The sequence below is a fragment of the Bos javanicus genome, chromosome 23, assembly GCF_032452875.1.
Source record: "Bos javanicus breed banteng chromosome 23, ARS-OSU_banteng_1.0, whole genome shotgun sequence".
Classification (NCBI taxonomy): Eukaryota; Metazoa; Chordata; class Mammalia; order Artiodactyla; family Bovidae; genus Bos; species Bos javanicus.
In genome coordinates, this window is record NC_083890.1 from 32222161 (window position 1) to 32237696 (window position 15536).

A 15536-nucleotide genomic window follows, 5' to 3' on the forward strand; every position below is an offset into this window, starting at 1 on the left:
CACAGAAGAACAAAAAAGAGCTTCACGACCCAGATAATCACGATGGTGTGATCATTTACCTAGAGCCAGACATCCTGGAATGTGAAGTCAAGTGGGCCTTAGGAAGCATCACTACGAACAATGCTAGTGGAAGTGATGGAATTTCAGATGAGCTATTTCAAATCCTGAAAGATGATGCTGTGAAAGTGCTGCACTCAATATGCCAGCAAATTTGGAAAACTCAGCAGTGGCCACAGGACTGGAAAACGTCAGTTTTCATTCCAATCCCAAAGAAAGGCAATGCCAAAGAATGCTCAAACTACTGCACAATTGCACTCATCTCACACACTAGCAAAGTAATGCTCAACATTCTCCAAGCTAGGCTTCAGCAATACATGAACTGTGAATTTCCAGATATTCAAGCTGGATTCAGAAAAGGCAGAGAACCAGAGATCAAATTGCCAACATCTGCTTGATCATCGAAAAAGCAAGAGTTCCAGAAAAACATCTACTTCTGCTTTATTGACTATGCCAAAGTCTTTGACTGTGTGGATCACAATAAACTGTGGAAAATTCTAAGAGGGATGGGAATACCAGACCACCTGACCTGCCTCTTGAGAAACCTGTATGCATGTCAGGAAGCAACGGTTAGAACTGGACATGGAACAACAGATTGGTTCCCATTAGGAAAAGGAGTACGTCAAGGCTGTATATTGTCACCCTGCTTATTTAACTTATATGAAGAGTACATCATGAGAAACACTGGGCTGGATGAAGCACAAGCTGGAATCAAGATTGCCAGGAGAAATATCAATAACCTCAGATATGCAGATGACACTACCCTTATGGCAGAAAGTGAAGAAAAACTAAAGAGCATCTTGATGAATGTGAAAGAGGAGAGTGAAAAAGTAGGCTTAAAATTCAAGATTCAGAAAACTAAGATCATGGCATCCATTCCCATCACTTCATGGCAAATAGATGGGGAAACAGTGGAAACAGTGGCTGACTTGATTTTGGGGGGCTCCAAAATCACTGCAGATGGTGACTGCAGCCATGAAATTAAAAGACGCTTAGTCCTTGGAAGGAAAGTTACAACCAACCTAGACAGCATATTCAAAAGCAGAGACATTACTTTGCCAACAAAGGTCCGTCTAGTCAAGGCTATGGTTTTTCCAGTAGTCATGTATGAATGTGAGAGTTGACTATAAAGAAAGCTGAGCACAGAAGAATTGATGCTTTTGAACTGTGGTGTTGGAGAAGATTCTTGAGAGTCCTTTGGACTGCAAGGAGATCCAATCAGTCCATCCTAAAGGAGATTGGTCCTGGGTGTTCACTGGAAGGACTGATGTTGAAGCTGAAACTCTAATACATTGGCCACCTTTTGCAAAGAGCTGACTCATTTGAAAAGACCCTGATGCTGGGAAATATTGAAGGCAGGAGGAGAAGGGGATGAGAGAGGATGAGATGGTTGGATGGCATCACCAACTCAATGGACATGAATCTGTGTAAACTCTGGGAGTTAGTGATGGACAGGGAGGCCTGGCGTGCTTTTGTCCATTGGGTCACAAAGAGTCGGACACAAGTGAGCAACTGAACTGAACTGATACTCTTAAATGCAAGCCCAAACCAAAACCTGGGCCTCCTAATCTCAAGGGTAGGCCCTTCTGACATCTGTACAAATAAATACATGGCTGATCTTCACCAAGCAAAAAAAAAAAAAGTTATATGACTGGACTTCAGGCTAGCCTTCACAACTGTAGCAGAGGAATGATGAGAAGCCAAAAGTAAAATTCATACATCTCCCCAGTTAATTCTGATGAACTACGGACTTTACTCATTAAAGTGTGACAGGGAAGAGGCAAAGTCTTCCACCATGTTGGAACTGTGACTTTAACCTTTGCTTTTGTGGCTTTTGTTATCATAATCACTAAGCATGCTGTCTATAGCTGTAAGCAGACCTGTTTGAGGAAAGTAGTTATCACCCTAGGTAACTACAGTGTAATTTGAACTAGGACTGTAGACGTGGCCGATTGTTAATTAAATTCTTTTCTGAGTCTCACTTTTTCTATTTGGCCCAGCAAACATTTGTTTACAAAACATTTGTCTTTTTTCATTTTATGGTGAATTGCCTGTGGACTCCCCTTTGAAGTCCCAAGCCCCTAACCCCTAATCTGAGATGGCATAACAAGCCTCAACTGTGTAACTTGTCCTTGGGTCTAATTTTTATTTCATCCAACCCGCAAATGAAACTAAATTTGACTTTTCCTGGTAAATCAGTCTCATACCAGTTTAATTCTTAGATCAACTTGAAGAACCTAGAAGGGTAGAGGAAACTTTTTTCCTCCCCAAGACCACAAGGGCACACGATGTCATCATCTAGAACACAGGCACTTAACACTGCTCAGCAAATATATGTGAATAAATGCTGAATGTACATTTGTCTTAAGTTCTCTTCATCCTTCTGATTCACAGTGATTTTTCTTCTCCCTGGGCTCTTATAATATTTATTGTTTGAAACCTTCCATTTTAGATGCCGACTATGCTCTACTACTTAAACTTCAGGTATACAACCCCCTGCCTCCTCTCCCCTGTCCTTTTCAAAATAGTACGAAGTCTTTGAGGTAGCATCTATCTTTTTACAACTCCCTTATGGGTTATGAAACATTTCAGACACTGGGCCAGTGTTACGGATGTGTATTGCTGTTGTCCATGGTGAAGATAATAATAAAACGGAAATGAATATTGCTGAGAAAAAGTCATTGGAGTCAGAAGACTTGAGAGAAGGTAAAAAAGAAACTCTTCTTGGTTGCCTGGATCAAAACATAGTTCTCTGACAGAATTGGTTTAGGAGCGATTTTTTCCTAATCAGGTTCCTGTTCCTTGTACCATCTTGCTTAGGAGTTAGTAGACTTATGGGCTCGAGTCCTCAAAAATTCCTGAAATGATAGTCCACATCCATCTGAGTCCCATCTATTTCTATTTCATGGATCATTATAAGAAAAAAATGGCAAATTTCACTTGGCAACTTCTCAATTTTAGGTTTCTCGACATGAGAGCTTAAGACCAGACTCTGTACTAATATTAGTATAGTGTATTACAGTATATATTATAATCTCATTTTGAGTATTTATATGCTATGGGGGTGGTTTGTTCTCTCGTTTCTTAGGAGTCCAGAGACTTATGTGCTGCAGTTTTCAGTACTCTAACAGCAAAAAGTCCAGTACGATATGCACAATGATGGAGTTTTCTGAAGTAATTAGTGTCTTGCGTGTGGGAGCCAAGTTGAGAAAAAACGGACGGTGGAAAGGTTGGGAGTGGCACTGGGGAATGATGACCGTTTTCCAGCCAGGAGTTTGGAATCCTTGGTCCCATTCAACTCAGTGTTATTTAGCCAAGGCAAACAAACTGCGTCTCTGTTTCGCGTTCTCTAAAATGAGGACAGGTCTCTACATGCCTCCCAGGTGATCCTGGCAGACCTCATAGGTAAGTTGAATGAAATGGAACTTTTTACTTTTCAGATAGTGTAAGTCTTGGGCCAAGATAAAAAAACCATTATTTCCTCTTCATTTTCCCTGTAAAGAGTTAGAAGAGATAAACACTGAGCATACTAATACTTGCCTCTTAAATATTATCTTTACGAATTATTCTGCATTTATTCCTTTCTAAAAATCATGAGGCACAATTCCAATAGCTAAAAATTCAGAACAATGAAAATAGCCCCTCCTGTTTATTTTAAGAACAGTCGGTTTGAGAAAACCAAATAACTCCATTATTACTAGTATTAAAATTCCATCAGACTAGATGAGAAAGCCTTGTATGCAAATGAAGGATACAGGTTGCGATTTCCCATAGGTTCAACATAGTAACCAATGGGAAGAGTGTACAACTAACGTCTACTTATTATAGACTTATTAGTTCTTTTTTCAGGAAGTTTTTGTCACTAGACAGAAATCTTGTATGCAAATTAAGGATGCAGGTTCTGATCTCCCATTGGTTACTTAATGTTAGCCAATGGGAGGATAACACAAGCCTACCTTCAGTTAGTATAAATACTTCTTTCGCTTTGGTTTTACTTATTTTCTGTTTGGTTTTCCTTGTGAAATATTTTGCTTCGTGATCTAGCAGGTATGTCAGGCCGTGGTAAACAGGGTGGCAAGGCTCGCGCTAAAGCCAAAACTCGCTCTTCGCGTGCTGGGCTCCAGTTTCCCGTGGGCCGCGTGCACCGCCTGCTCCGGAAGGGCAACTACTCCGAGCGTGTCGGGGCCGGCGCACCCGTGTATCTGGCAGCGGTGTTGGAGTACCTGACAGCCGAGATCTTGGAGCTGGCGGGAAACGCAGCCCGGGACAACAAGAAGACCCGCATCATCCCGCGCCACTTGCAGCTGGCCATCCGCAACGACGAAGAGCTCAACAAGCTGCTGGGCCGTGTGACCATCGCTCAGGGTGGTGTGCTGCCCAACATCCAGGCTGTGCTGCTGCCCAAGAAGACTGAGAGCCACCACAAGGCCAAGGGCAAGTAAAGTGTTCACGTTCCCACGGCACTTTTACTTTCAATTACCCAGGAAAAGTCGATATATACAAAGGCTCTTTTCAGAGCCACCCACTTTCTCCATTTACAGAGCTGTTACGCTTTTTAATTGTGTCTATATGAAGGTTGTGACATCAGGCCGAAAATCACAAGTAGGAAGTGGGTTCCTCACTATTCGAGGAAAACTTAACTCCACTCAAAATGTTTGCGAGGAATTTTTAACAGAAAAATCCCGAGTTTAAATTGGCCGGTTAAACTGAGTTGAGTCCGATTCTAGTCAAACGGTATTTCCTTAATTCCAGCGGTACGTATGACATGTTTTCCCCACTGGAGAGTGAGAGTTCACTAGTGAAAGGTGCTGAACTCTTACAACATTTTTTATTAATGCAATGGAACACCCAAACACTCTGCATCTAGATTCCACTTTATAAAAAAATGTTATGCTGAAACAACTGAGAGTAAGTTACAGATCATTGACACGTCAAAAACATCTTGGTTGTCCACAATGATCGTGTTACACCCGAGAAAATCTGAGTGTCATTTTAGTTGTAGCCCACCTACTCTTTCTAAGCACTTCCAAAATAATCTGGTGATTGTACTTTGTATATATATATATATATATACATATATAATCCATCGGCAGTGTCCGTGTTGCTTTGTAATTACTTTTCTGTATATTTTAGAAGTGAAAGGGTAAATAAAATGAAGTCAGGCCATTGGAGTTGGTATAGAAAAAGGGCAGGTTCATTCACCAACCGGAAAGCAGCTCTTGATTCTTCCGGGCAGCCAGGCAGAGAAATGGACCAATCAGGGCAAGGCGCGGGTATTTTTGAATGTTCTCGGGTCCAATAGGTGTTCGCCTGGCTGTATAAAAAGAGGGCGGCTGCCTGCCTCTTGCTGGCGTTTGGAGAAACTGTAGCCATCTGTTCGTCGTTTGTCATGGCTCGGACTAAGCAGACTGCTCGGAAATCCACTGGCGGCAAGGCCCCGCGCAAGCAGCTGGCCACCAAAGCAGCCCGTAAGAGCGCGCCGGCCACCGGCGGTGTGAAGAAGCCTCACCGCTACCGGCCTGGCACCGTGGCCCTGCGCGAGATCCGCCGGTACCAGAAGTCTACGGAGCTGCTGATCCGCAAGCTACCGTTCCAGCGGCTGGTGCGCGAGATCGCACAGGACTTCAAGACCGACCTGCGCTTCCAGAGCTCGGCGGTGATGGCGCTGCAGGAGGCGTGCGAGGCCTACCTGGTGGGGCTCTTCGAGGACACCAACCTGTGTGCCATCCACGCCAAGCGCGTCACCATCATGCCCAAGGACATCCAGCTTGCCCGCCGGATCCGCGGGGAGAGGGCGTAAACTTTCCATTTGAGTGCGAACTATAAACCCAAAGGCTCTTTTCAGAGCCACTCACAACATCAAATAAGGGTTGTACCACAAAGGATTAGGATTACCCCTATTCCCAATAAAGTTGGAGCAGAGCAGAACTCCATTCCATCGTCCTCTCCCTACTTCCGCAGCCAAGTAAACCCTGGAGTTGTGTGTGAGATGAGGATCTAACCGTAATCGCCTTCCAGTTAGCACTCCAGGTCTAGTTTTATGTAATTTTGTTTATGAATCTGAAAAGGAATTAGCAAATCCCCCATGTAATGCTCGGTTTAGCACCTTGGCTTCTGTAAACCGGCTTGTTTGTGCGTTAAGCAACTGCCAGAGATGGCGTTGAAAGAAGATAGTTTAAGCTGCAGACCTGACTGAGAACATGACACATGAGGCGTTCTCTTCCTTGCCTAGCTCTCCTTAAGAAACACCTCATTTGTATGAAAGCTCTGCGCCCAACCCCCCACCCCCTGCCCCTGCCACAGCCTATATAGAAGACCGGCAAACCTTGAGTCCTGAGTTGGGTGCTCTGCATTTGGATATGATTCCGCTAGGCGCTCACTACTGTGAAATAAACAGTCTTTTCTGATCCTCTGGGGTTTCCCTGGTAGCTCAGTTGGTAAAGAATCCGCCTGCAATGCAGGCGACCCCGGTTCGATTCCTGGGTCCGGAAGGTCCCTGGAGCAGGTGTAGGCTACCCACTCCAGTATTCTTGGGCTTCCCTGGTGGTTCAGCTGGTAAAGAATCCACCTGCAATGCGGGTAGACCTGGGTTGGAAAGATTCTCCTGGAAAAGGGAACAACGACCTATTCCAATATTCTGGCCTGGGGAATTCTGGCCCTGGTCCTACGCAGTCCATGGGGCTGCAAATAATCGGACACGACTGGGTGACTTTCACTTTTCTTGGGCTTCCCTTGTGGCTCAGCTGGTAATGAATCCACCTGCAATGCAGGAGACCTGGGTTCGATCCCTGGGCCAGGAAGATACTCTAGAGAAGGGAAAGGCTACTCACTCCAGTATTCTGGCTTAGAGAATTCCATGGACTGTATAGTCCGTGGGGTCGCAAAAGTCGGACACGACTGAGCGACTTTCCACTTTCTGATTCTCCGAGAGCGTGTTGCCTGTCTTCCTGTGAGCCAAATATCTGCTGTAACACTGCTGTAGCATTTTGGTGCATTGGCCGGGAAACCGACAGCCGCGCTGGCCCCTTGTGCCACCGTTGTCGAGAACTGACGGAAGTTCGGCTCTCTCGGGCCCCCGCGACGGGAAGGATGGCGCGCCACCAGTAATGTCACTGCACCCTGACCCTCGTCGGGCCGGTAGTAGCAGGCCGCTGCCGCGTTCGAGCAGACTCCTGGGGAGGATTCAGAAAATTTTGCCAGGACCAGGGCCAGACATCTGATGGGGTGAATGTCCCCGGGGACCCAGGACTGAGTTCAGGCCCACCTTGAAGGCGGAAGGGGAGACTGATCGCCTCCCGCAGCATGAAGTGCTGCCCAGGATAGGGAAGTCTCCATATCAGGTGTCTCCTGTGCTAGCACTGTATGTCTATCTGTGTGAGTGACTGTTCTCCACGGCAATAGCTACGGAGGCTGAGTGGGTTCTAACCTGCAGTTTCTTGGTGACCTCACACGGCTCAGGGTAGCGTCAGGTCCTATGGGACGTTGTCCCTTAGTACGGGCCTCTGAGGAGTTTATTATACTGACAAGAGGAGGAGGATAAACAGGGGTTTATATAGTGACCTGCTATAGCTAAGATGCACCCAGTGTCCCCATAAAGGGAGCCACCAGCTTGGCGAAAGCATTTTTGTTTGTTGTGGGACACCATTCCAGGATGGGAACTCACATAATGGGTAGTTCTAATTCAAACTAGAGTGTATGGTTAAAAATAGTAAGGAAGGATTCTCTGGAGATTGTGGTGTAATATTGAGTTCTGGAAAACTGCGCACTTTGTGCACCCTAGAGTGGCCCTCCTTTGGGGTCAGATGGCCCTCAGAGGGCACCTTAGATGTGTCCACTGACCGAGCAGTGTTTAGAGTCATAACTGGAGACCCTGGCCAGCCAGACCAGTTCCCATATATTGACCAATGTTTGGTTGAAAATTGCTCAGTTGAGGCCTCCGTGGGTTTGGTTCTGTGCCACAAGTAAGGGAAAGTGTAAGGTCCTAGCAGCCCAACCAGAAGAAAGGCCCCATGCCAGAAGAAAGAGCCACCTATTTTCTAAGGAGAGGCTGAGGACTCATCACCAATAGTGCCACCACCCTATGTGCCAACGGCTCCCCTTCAAGTGGCCGAAGGTCCACATTTGCCAGATATCCCACCACTGTCTGTTTCACCTTCTTCTGATGATCCTGAGGTTATCATGTCCCAGTGACCAGGCACTCCGGAACTGATGAGTAGGCACCTCCGATCAGCTCAGTGACCAGCTACCCCAGTGCTACAAATGCACTTAGGAGAGACTGGGGGACCCCAGCGCCTTGCTGCTGATGGAACCCTCAAAGAGTGGGGACCTGCCTTCTACTACCAGCCTTTTTGCCTGACCGATCTTCTCAACTGGAAGTTTTTCACCCCCTCGTACTCTGAAAAGCCTCAAGTGCTGATCGATCTCCTAGAGTCCACTTTTCAGACCCACCGACCCACTTGGGCAGACTGCCGGCAACTGCTCCTCACCTTGTTCAATACGGAGGAGTGCCGACATATCTTAACAGAGGCTAGAAGATGGTTCCGGGCCAATGTCCCATGGGGCCAAGTGGACGAAGAAACCTTCCCAGAAGACGAGCTCCGCTGGGACACTGAAGGAGGAAGAAATAATCTAGAGAGGTAGCAACTGGCCATCCTACAGGAAGTAAAAGCGGGGCTAAAAAGCCCACCAACATGGCTAAAGCCACAGAGGTAATACAAAAGCCAGATGAAAGCTCGGCAGACTTCTATGAGAGACTATGTGAGGCCTTCTGGGTCTTCACTCCTTTCAACCCTGAGGCCCCAGAAAACCAACAGATGGTAAATACCACTTTCATGGGACAGGCCCAATCAGACATCCGGAGAAAATTACAAAGCTTTGAAGGGTTCATGGACAAAAACGCCACAAAATTGCTGGAGATCGCCAATAAAGTCTTTGTTAACCGCGACCAAGCAGCCCATCCTGAAGCAGAAAAGAGGATGGAATGGAAAGCTGCATTCCTGGCAGCTGCTCTGTCAAAGCTTGCACCCCCAACTGGACCACCTCATAGGGCAAGGGGCCCAGATCTGAAGAAGAGAAGCCCTCGCAGCTGTGATCAATGGGCCTATTGTAAAGAAAAATAACACTGGAAGAATGAATGTCCTGACTGCCCTAAAAAGAGAACCAAAGCGGCAGCCCCACTGAGCCACCCAGCACTAATCTGATCAGCCTAGCAGGAGCAGAATCCCATTAGAGAGGACCAGGCTCTCTTCAACTGGGCCCCTGAGAGTCCATGGTCAGAGTTCAAGAAGGGGGCCATCCAGTGGACTTTATGGTAGACACAGGTGCTGAGCATTCGGTGGTCACTCAGCAGATAGCCCCCTTCTCGGGAAGAGAAGTCACTATCATCCGGGCTACAGGCACTCAGACCTGCAGGCCCTTCTGTGGTCCTCGGAGATGCTGATCAGGGGGCCATGAGGTGGTCCATGAATTCCTCTACCTGCCAGACTGCTCCATTCCTTTGATGGGAGGGGATGTCTTTGCAAAAATGGGAGCCCAAGTTTCCATTTCTGCCACAGGTCAGCCTAGCTAGAGTTACCAGAGTGACCCTACTCATTGATTATGGCTCTCGCTGAAAAGAAGGAAGAGGAATGGTGCCTATACTCTTCCCTTCCAAAAGAGCGGACCATTCCTCCTGAATCAGAGACTGAGTACCCCTGGTCTGGGCCAAAAAGAATCCTCCAGGTCTGGTAAGACATCACGCCCCCATCCTGATTGATCTGAAATCAGGAACCCAGCCTGTAAAACTGCAACAGTACCCGATTCCTCGAGAGGCTCGTCTAGGAATCCAGGTCCATTTAGACAGGCTGCTCCATCACTCCAGGGTGAAGGCAGAGCATCTACCAAACAAAGACCGACCATGTTAGGAGGTGACCCCCTGACAAAACAACCCACTGCGGGTCACCCTCAGGAGGAGAAAGGACAAGCACTGTGCTCTTGAGTCCTGCTAATCCACCAAGGATTGGAAGAGTCAGTCACTGGAAAAGATAATTATGCTGTTCCTGTCCCCTGTATTAGTTCTTTCACTGTGATGCTCTGGCACTGTCACCCTCTGCTCCTCTCTGGCTGTGCACTCTTAGCTTTCGTTTTCACCATAGGGTTAACGGCAATGGCTCCAGTCAATTGGCATTGGGATAAAAGGCTTTTACTGGCAGTTTTCTTCCTCTCTTTGGTTAGCTGCTTCATCACCATCAACTGCATATAGATCCTAAATATGTGGTATATCCTAATACAAATTTTTGCAACTCACCTGAGTGATGGAAAACTCTTTCACCCTTGGGTCCCAGTGGTGATGCAGATGGTGGTCTTAGCAAATTGCACCTAATATCGGGCTTGTTTACTGCTGCTGCTGCTAAGTCGCTTCAGTCGTGTCCGACTCTCTGCGATCCCATGGACGGCAGCCCACCAGGCTCTGCGGTCCCTGGGATTCTCCAGGCAAGAACACTGGAGTGGGTTGCCATTTCCTTCTCCAATGCATGAAAGTGAAAAAATAAAGTGAAGTCGCTCAGTTGTGTCCGACTCCTAGCGACCCAATGGACTGCAGCCCGCCAGGCCCCTCCGTCCATGGGATTTTCCAGGCAAGAGTATTGGAGTGGGGTGCCATTGCCTTCTCCGGGGCTTGTTTACTAGAGGGCATAAAATATGAAGAGCCGACAGTTGCACTCCTGGCCTACCCAGGCTCCCTTGAAGATATCATTAATCCATCTCCTTCCCTAAGCGGATTTCCCCTCCATTTTGTGTAACAAGAGGACCGGGGTAGGAGGTGGGCCTCGCCCTCATTGGAAACAAGGAGAGACTAGGAGAGCGTTCCACCCACGGGGCTGTACTAAAGGGGAACTTACCTCTATGTTTTCAAAACAAATACTTGGAAGAAGTTGAAGAAGTAGGTTTTCTGAACCCAATAACAATAACACCTTATCCTTTGACCAAACAGATTTACAATGGGAACCCTTTGGTGATGAAGATTATGAGATATATTATACACCTGACTGTAGAGGACATAATTTTATATAGGGAGGCTTAGCCAAAAATGCAACTAAATGGTACAATGAGACTTTCATACCTGTTAACAGTTCTGTACCAGGATCAGGAGAATGTATTGCTATTGGCCAAGACACAGGATCCTTACTATTACCAACAGGACCTTAGTCAAGGGCCCCCTTCACTGATTCAATTGATATTTCAAAACCTAGCGTGTCAAAGCCCATCCCATACCCATAATAGCTCTGAGACCAAATATAATCCACTCTGTGCAGATGAATTTTTCTCCAGCAACAGACCAAAGGGCCATAGTGCATATGACAGTTGGGACCCATTCATAAAATCCCGAGACCTGTTTATACAAATTACCTATACTATGGCCTGGATCCAAGGGCCTACTACCGGTGTCTTGGTACTAGGAACCGGGTTTAATTTTCTTGGCGGAAACTGGATGTGGGGAATCCTTCCCTGCCAATGGAAAGGTATTTGCCATCCCAAGTTTATAGTTCTAAAATTCACAAGAAATGGCAGTCTCTGGAAACACTGTGAACCTAGGATCCTTTCTAGAGCAAGCATTATCACCTCCAAGCCTCAGGGTGAAACAGAATGACTGGGAAGGGTATGCCCATGATAACCCCATCCTGGAAAGACCTGGTGTTGGACCCTGTATTTTGAGGATTTTTCTGGTTTGCAGGAATACCCCTGCTAGAAAGATTAGTACTCAAGCTAACCATTCTAATACAAGAATCTTGGAAGTCTACAGTGGCAGCGATAGAAGAACAAAAAAGCCTAGATTCCTTAGGTCAGGTAGTACTACAAAACTGCGGGTGACTAGATATGATTACAGCACAAGAGGGATTGTGCCCCATGCTCAGCGAGTCCTGTGGCTTTTATGTAAATATCTCAGCTAAGGAAGAAAGCCTGTGGGTCCTCAAAAGAAACATTAAGTTGATTGATGACCTAAAGGCTCAGGTAGGGAAAGGAAGTTGGTTATCCAACTTGCTGTCCTCAACCTTCAGTTCACTCTGGACTTAGATACACCCCTTAATGGGTCCCAGTTCTGATGCTTCTTCCAGCCCTCTTGCTAGGTCCTTGTATTCTCAATGCAATAACCCATTTTATTTCTTCTTGCTTAGAAACCATAAAGCTCCAAATGATGATGAGGACTTACCACTATACAACAATAGAGGATTCCAGCGGGGAACCTTGAGGAGAGTCTACACCCCTGTTCCAACAGGAAGTAGCCAGAGCAGTCATCACCCCTGTTCCCTTAGGGTTCCCTGTTGAGCAGTTAAGGTAGATGATCCCTAAGTCGGCTAAAGCAGGTTGAGGATCAACAGGAGGGAATGAGAAGGAAAATTCAGCAAATCTTCCATGTAACGCTCTGTTTAGCATTTTAATGCTTTTGTAACCTGGCTTGTTTATTGTATCAATCAACCACCAGAGATGGCACCAAAAGAAGATAGTTTAAACTGCAGACCTGACTGAGAACACAAGACACCTTACACATTCTCATCCTTGATTGGCACCCCTTAAGAAACACCTCAGTTTCATGGAAGTTCTGCCCTGCCCCATAGCTTGTGTGTATAGAAGACAGGCAAACCCTGAGTCAGGTGCTCAGCCTTTGGAGGTGACTCCGATGGGCCTTGTCTGCCTATCTGTTAATTGCTCAGTCTTGTCCGACTATTTTCGACCCCATGAACTGTAGCCCACCAGGCTCTTCAGTCCACACAATTTTCTAGGCAAGAATACTGGAGTGGGTTGCCATTTCCTTTAAGGGTAAGTCTTCCCGACCTAGGGATTGAACCTGGGCCTCCTGTACTGCAGGCAGATTCTTTACCATCTGAGCCACCAGGGAAGTCCCACATCAGTGTAAAATAACGTCTTTTCTGATACTCCGAGTGCATGTTGCTTTCTCTTCCCATGAGCCAAATATCTACTGTAACTCTGCTATAACAAACCTACTTGTAAGCACTCCACATAATTGCACTTTTTCCTATCCAATTGCTTTTGTCTCTTTTGTCTCTATGGCAAAATCCGGAACTACTTGCTGTAGTTGTTCCGGATTTTAACCACTTGACCCAAGGATTTTAAACGTGTCCATTACTGTTTTAGTATCAGATAGAGTGTGGACAATGGCTGTTCTTTCTCCTCCTCAGCCAAGTAACGTGGATTTAGCTTTAAGTCTTTAATTTACTTGAGCCCCTCAAGAAAACAACTGCAGTATCTAGGAAAAAAAGGTTAGTGCCATTTTAGAATTCATAACCTTGTTAATCTTTTTAGGGTATACTCTGCAAGTCAGCAGCATTTCAATGCTAGTTTACCTGAGTGCAAATGCTAGCTTTACTACTTTTTCATTTGGAATTACTTGCACAGATTCTGCTTATTTTAAAAGTTAAAATTCAGCAGACATTTAAAAATTAAACAGAAAAATCAAATTTGTGGAAGAAAATTTACTGAACACTTTGCCGGCATTTTGATATCATTGCATGGAAGGAAAGTTATGACCAACCTAGACAGCATATTGAAAAGCAGAGATATTACTTTGCCAACAAAGCTCCATCTAGCTAAGCCTATGGTTTTTCCAGTGATCATGTATGGATGTGAGAGTTGGACTCTGAAGAAAGCTGGGCGCCGAAGAATTGATGCTTTTGAACTGTGGTGTTGGAGAAGACTCTTGAGAGTCCCTTGGACTGCAAGGAGATCCAACCAGTCCATCCTAAAGGAGATCAGTCCTGGGTGTTCATTGGAAGGACTGATGCTAAAGCTGAAACTCCAATACTTTGGCCACCTCATGCGAAGAGTTGACTCATTGGAAAAGATCCTGATGCTGGGAGGGATTGGGGGCAGGAGGAGAAGGGGACAACAGAGGATGAGATGGCTGGATGGACGCTATGGACATGAGTTTGAGTGAACTGTGGGAGTTGTTGATGGACAGGGAGGCCTGGCGTGCTGTGATTCATGGGGTTGCAAAGAGTCAGACACAATTGAGCGACTGAACTAAAGCATCTGTTATGTTTTCAGTCAAGCAGCTGACTGAAGGGGAGTGACTTAGGTGGGCCTGGGGACAAATGAGGATGTTTAATGTATGGATTGTATCTTTTGAATGACTGTTGCAAGGTCTTCAATCAAAAAGAGTTTTTCTTTCCCAGGTGCACAGAGTGATGTTACACCACAAGCTGAAGTTGATAGCTAATGCTGTTGGAGTCTAAAATTTGGGTTTGTTATAAAGACTATCAAAGAAGAGGAAGAGTAAGTCAGGGTGAATTTTTCAGACTTCAAATTTAGTGGTAGCCTTTTCAGTTGTCCTAGTAGATGTGAGTCACTGCTCAATGAGTATTTTCAAGGATTTAACACAACAGTGGGAAGCTGGTATGGAGATTTGAAAGGCACCCCAGGCTTGGTTGCAGGAAAGCTAGAAGCCTGAGACTGTCCATGTACCTTAGTAGAGGGCACAAAGGAACATATTTGGACCATCATGTTTAGCATGTCACATATGCCAAAACAGAATGAGTTGATGTCTTGTACTTTGTTAGATGCCATCAGTTAGTTCAGTTCAGTCACTCGGTCGTGTCCGACTCTTTGCAACCCCATGGATTGCAGCAGGCCCGGCTTCCCTGTCCATAACCAACTCCTGGAGCTTTTGTGCTTTTTTTTTTTTTTTTTAAAGTCCTCACTAATATATACATATGGTTGTGGCTGATACTGTGTTGGAAGGAAAAATGAGACTTCAGAGTAATATTTCAAGTCTCAGTTCAGTTCAGCAGCTCAGTTGTGTCTGACTCTTTGTGACCCCATGGACTGCAGCATGCCAGGCTTCCCTGTCCATCACCAATTCCCAGAGCCTACTCAAACTCATCTCCACCATCGCATCAGTGATGCCATCCAACCATCTAACCCTCTGTTGTCCCCTTCTCTCCTGCCTTCAATCTTTCTCAGAATCAGGGTCTTTTCCAATGAGTCAGTTCTTCGCATCAGGTGGCCAAGTCTAGACAGGTTCTTTAAGAAATAATACCAGTTGAAAACAATCACATTTATACACAACTTCTCTCAGCCTATCTCTGTTCTAACGCTTTGTTTACAACGGCTAAATTAAATCCTTATTAGAGTTCCATCATTACTATCATTACCCAGTTTTACAGATGTAGAAAACAAATGTAAAGTTATATGGTCACACAGCTCATAACCTATAGGGAAAGTTAAATAATTTTCCCTCTACCCTTCTGAGTTCTTAAACCCCTGAAATAAAAGATTAACAAGAGAAAAACAAACAGAAGTAACATGTAGCCCTTATGTATACGTGGGAGTTATCTGGGGAAAAATGAGTAACTCCTGAAGGTAGCTTAAAATTCCAACTTAAATACCATCTTTATAGGGAAAATGAGTGAGAGGTGGTGCGTAAGCCTAATAGGGGTGAGTAAATGATTTTTAGGAAAGATGAATGGACCTTAAGAGAATAGATG

At 45.6% G+C, this 15536-nt stretch overlaps 2 protein-coding genes and 1 pseudogene across 2 annotated transcripts; 2 read left to right on the forward strand and 1 right to left on the reverse strand.

Moving 5' to 3' along the window:
• The window catches only part of LOC133237033 (uncharacterized), a 61480-nt pseudogene that overhangs the window by 40071 nt on the left and 5873 nt on the right, over nucleotides 1-15536 (reverse strand).
• LOC133237000 (histone H2A type 1-B) lies at nucleotides 4037-4580 on the forward strand. The gene has a single exon (XM_061399339.1). The coding sequence runs from the start codon at nucleotides 4107-4109 to the stop codon at nucleotides 4497-4499; it is 393 nt and encodes a 130-aa protein (XP_061255323.1). The 5' UTR covers nucleotides 4037-4106; the 3' UTR covers nucleotides 4500-4580.
• On the forward strand, nucleotides 5132-13077 carry LOC133236989 (histone H3.1). Its single transcript, XM_061399328.1, has one exon. The coding sequence runs from the start codon at nucleotides 5447-5449 to the stop codon at nucleotides 5855-5857; it is 411 nt and encodes a 136-aa protein (XP_061255312.1). The 5' UTR covers nucleotides 5132-5446; the 3' UTR covers nucleotides 5858-13077.

What these genes read in the sequence shown, in the direction of transcription:
- LOC133237000 (XM_061399339.1), top strand. Translation starts at nt 4,107, where the DNA reads ATGTCAGGCCGTGGTAAACAGGGTGGCAAGGCTCGCGCTAAAGCCAAA.
- LOC133236989 (XM_061399328.1), top strand. Translation starts at nt 5,447, where the DNA reads ATGGCTCGGACTAAGCAGACTGCTCGGAAATCCACTGGCGGCAAGGCC.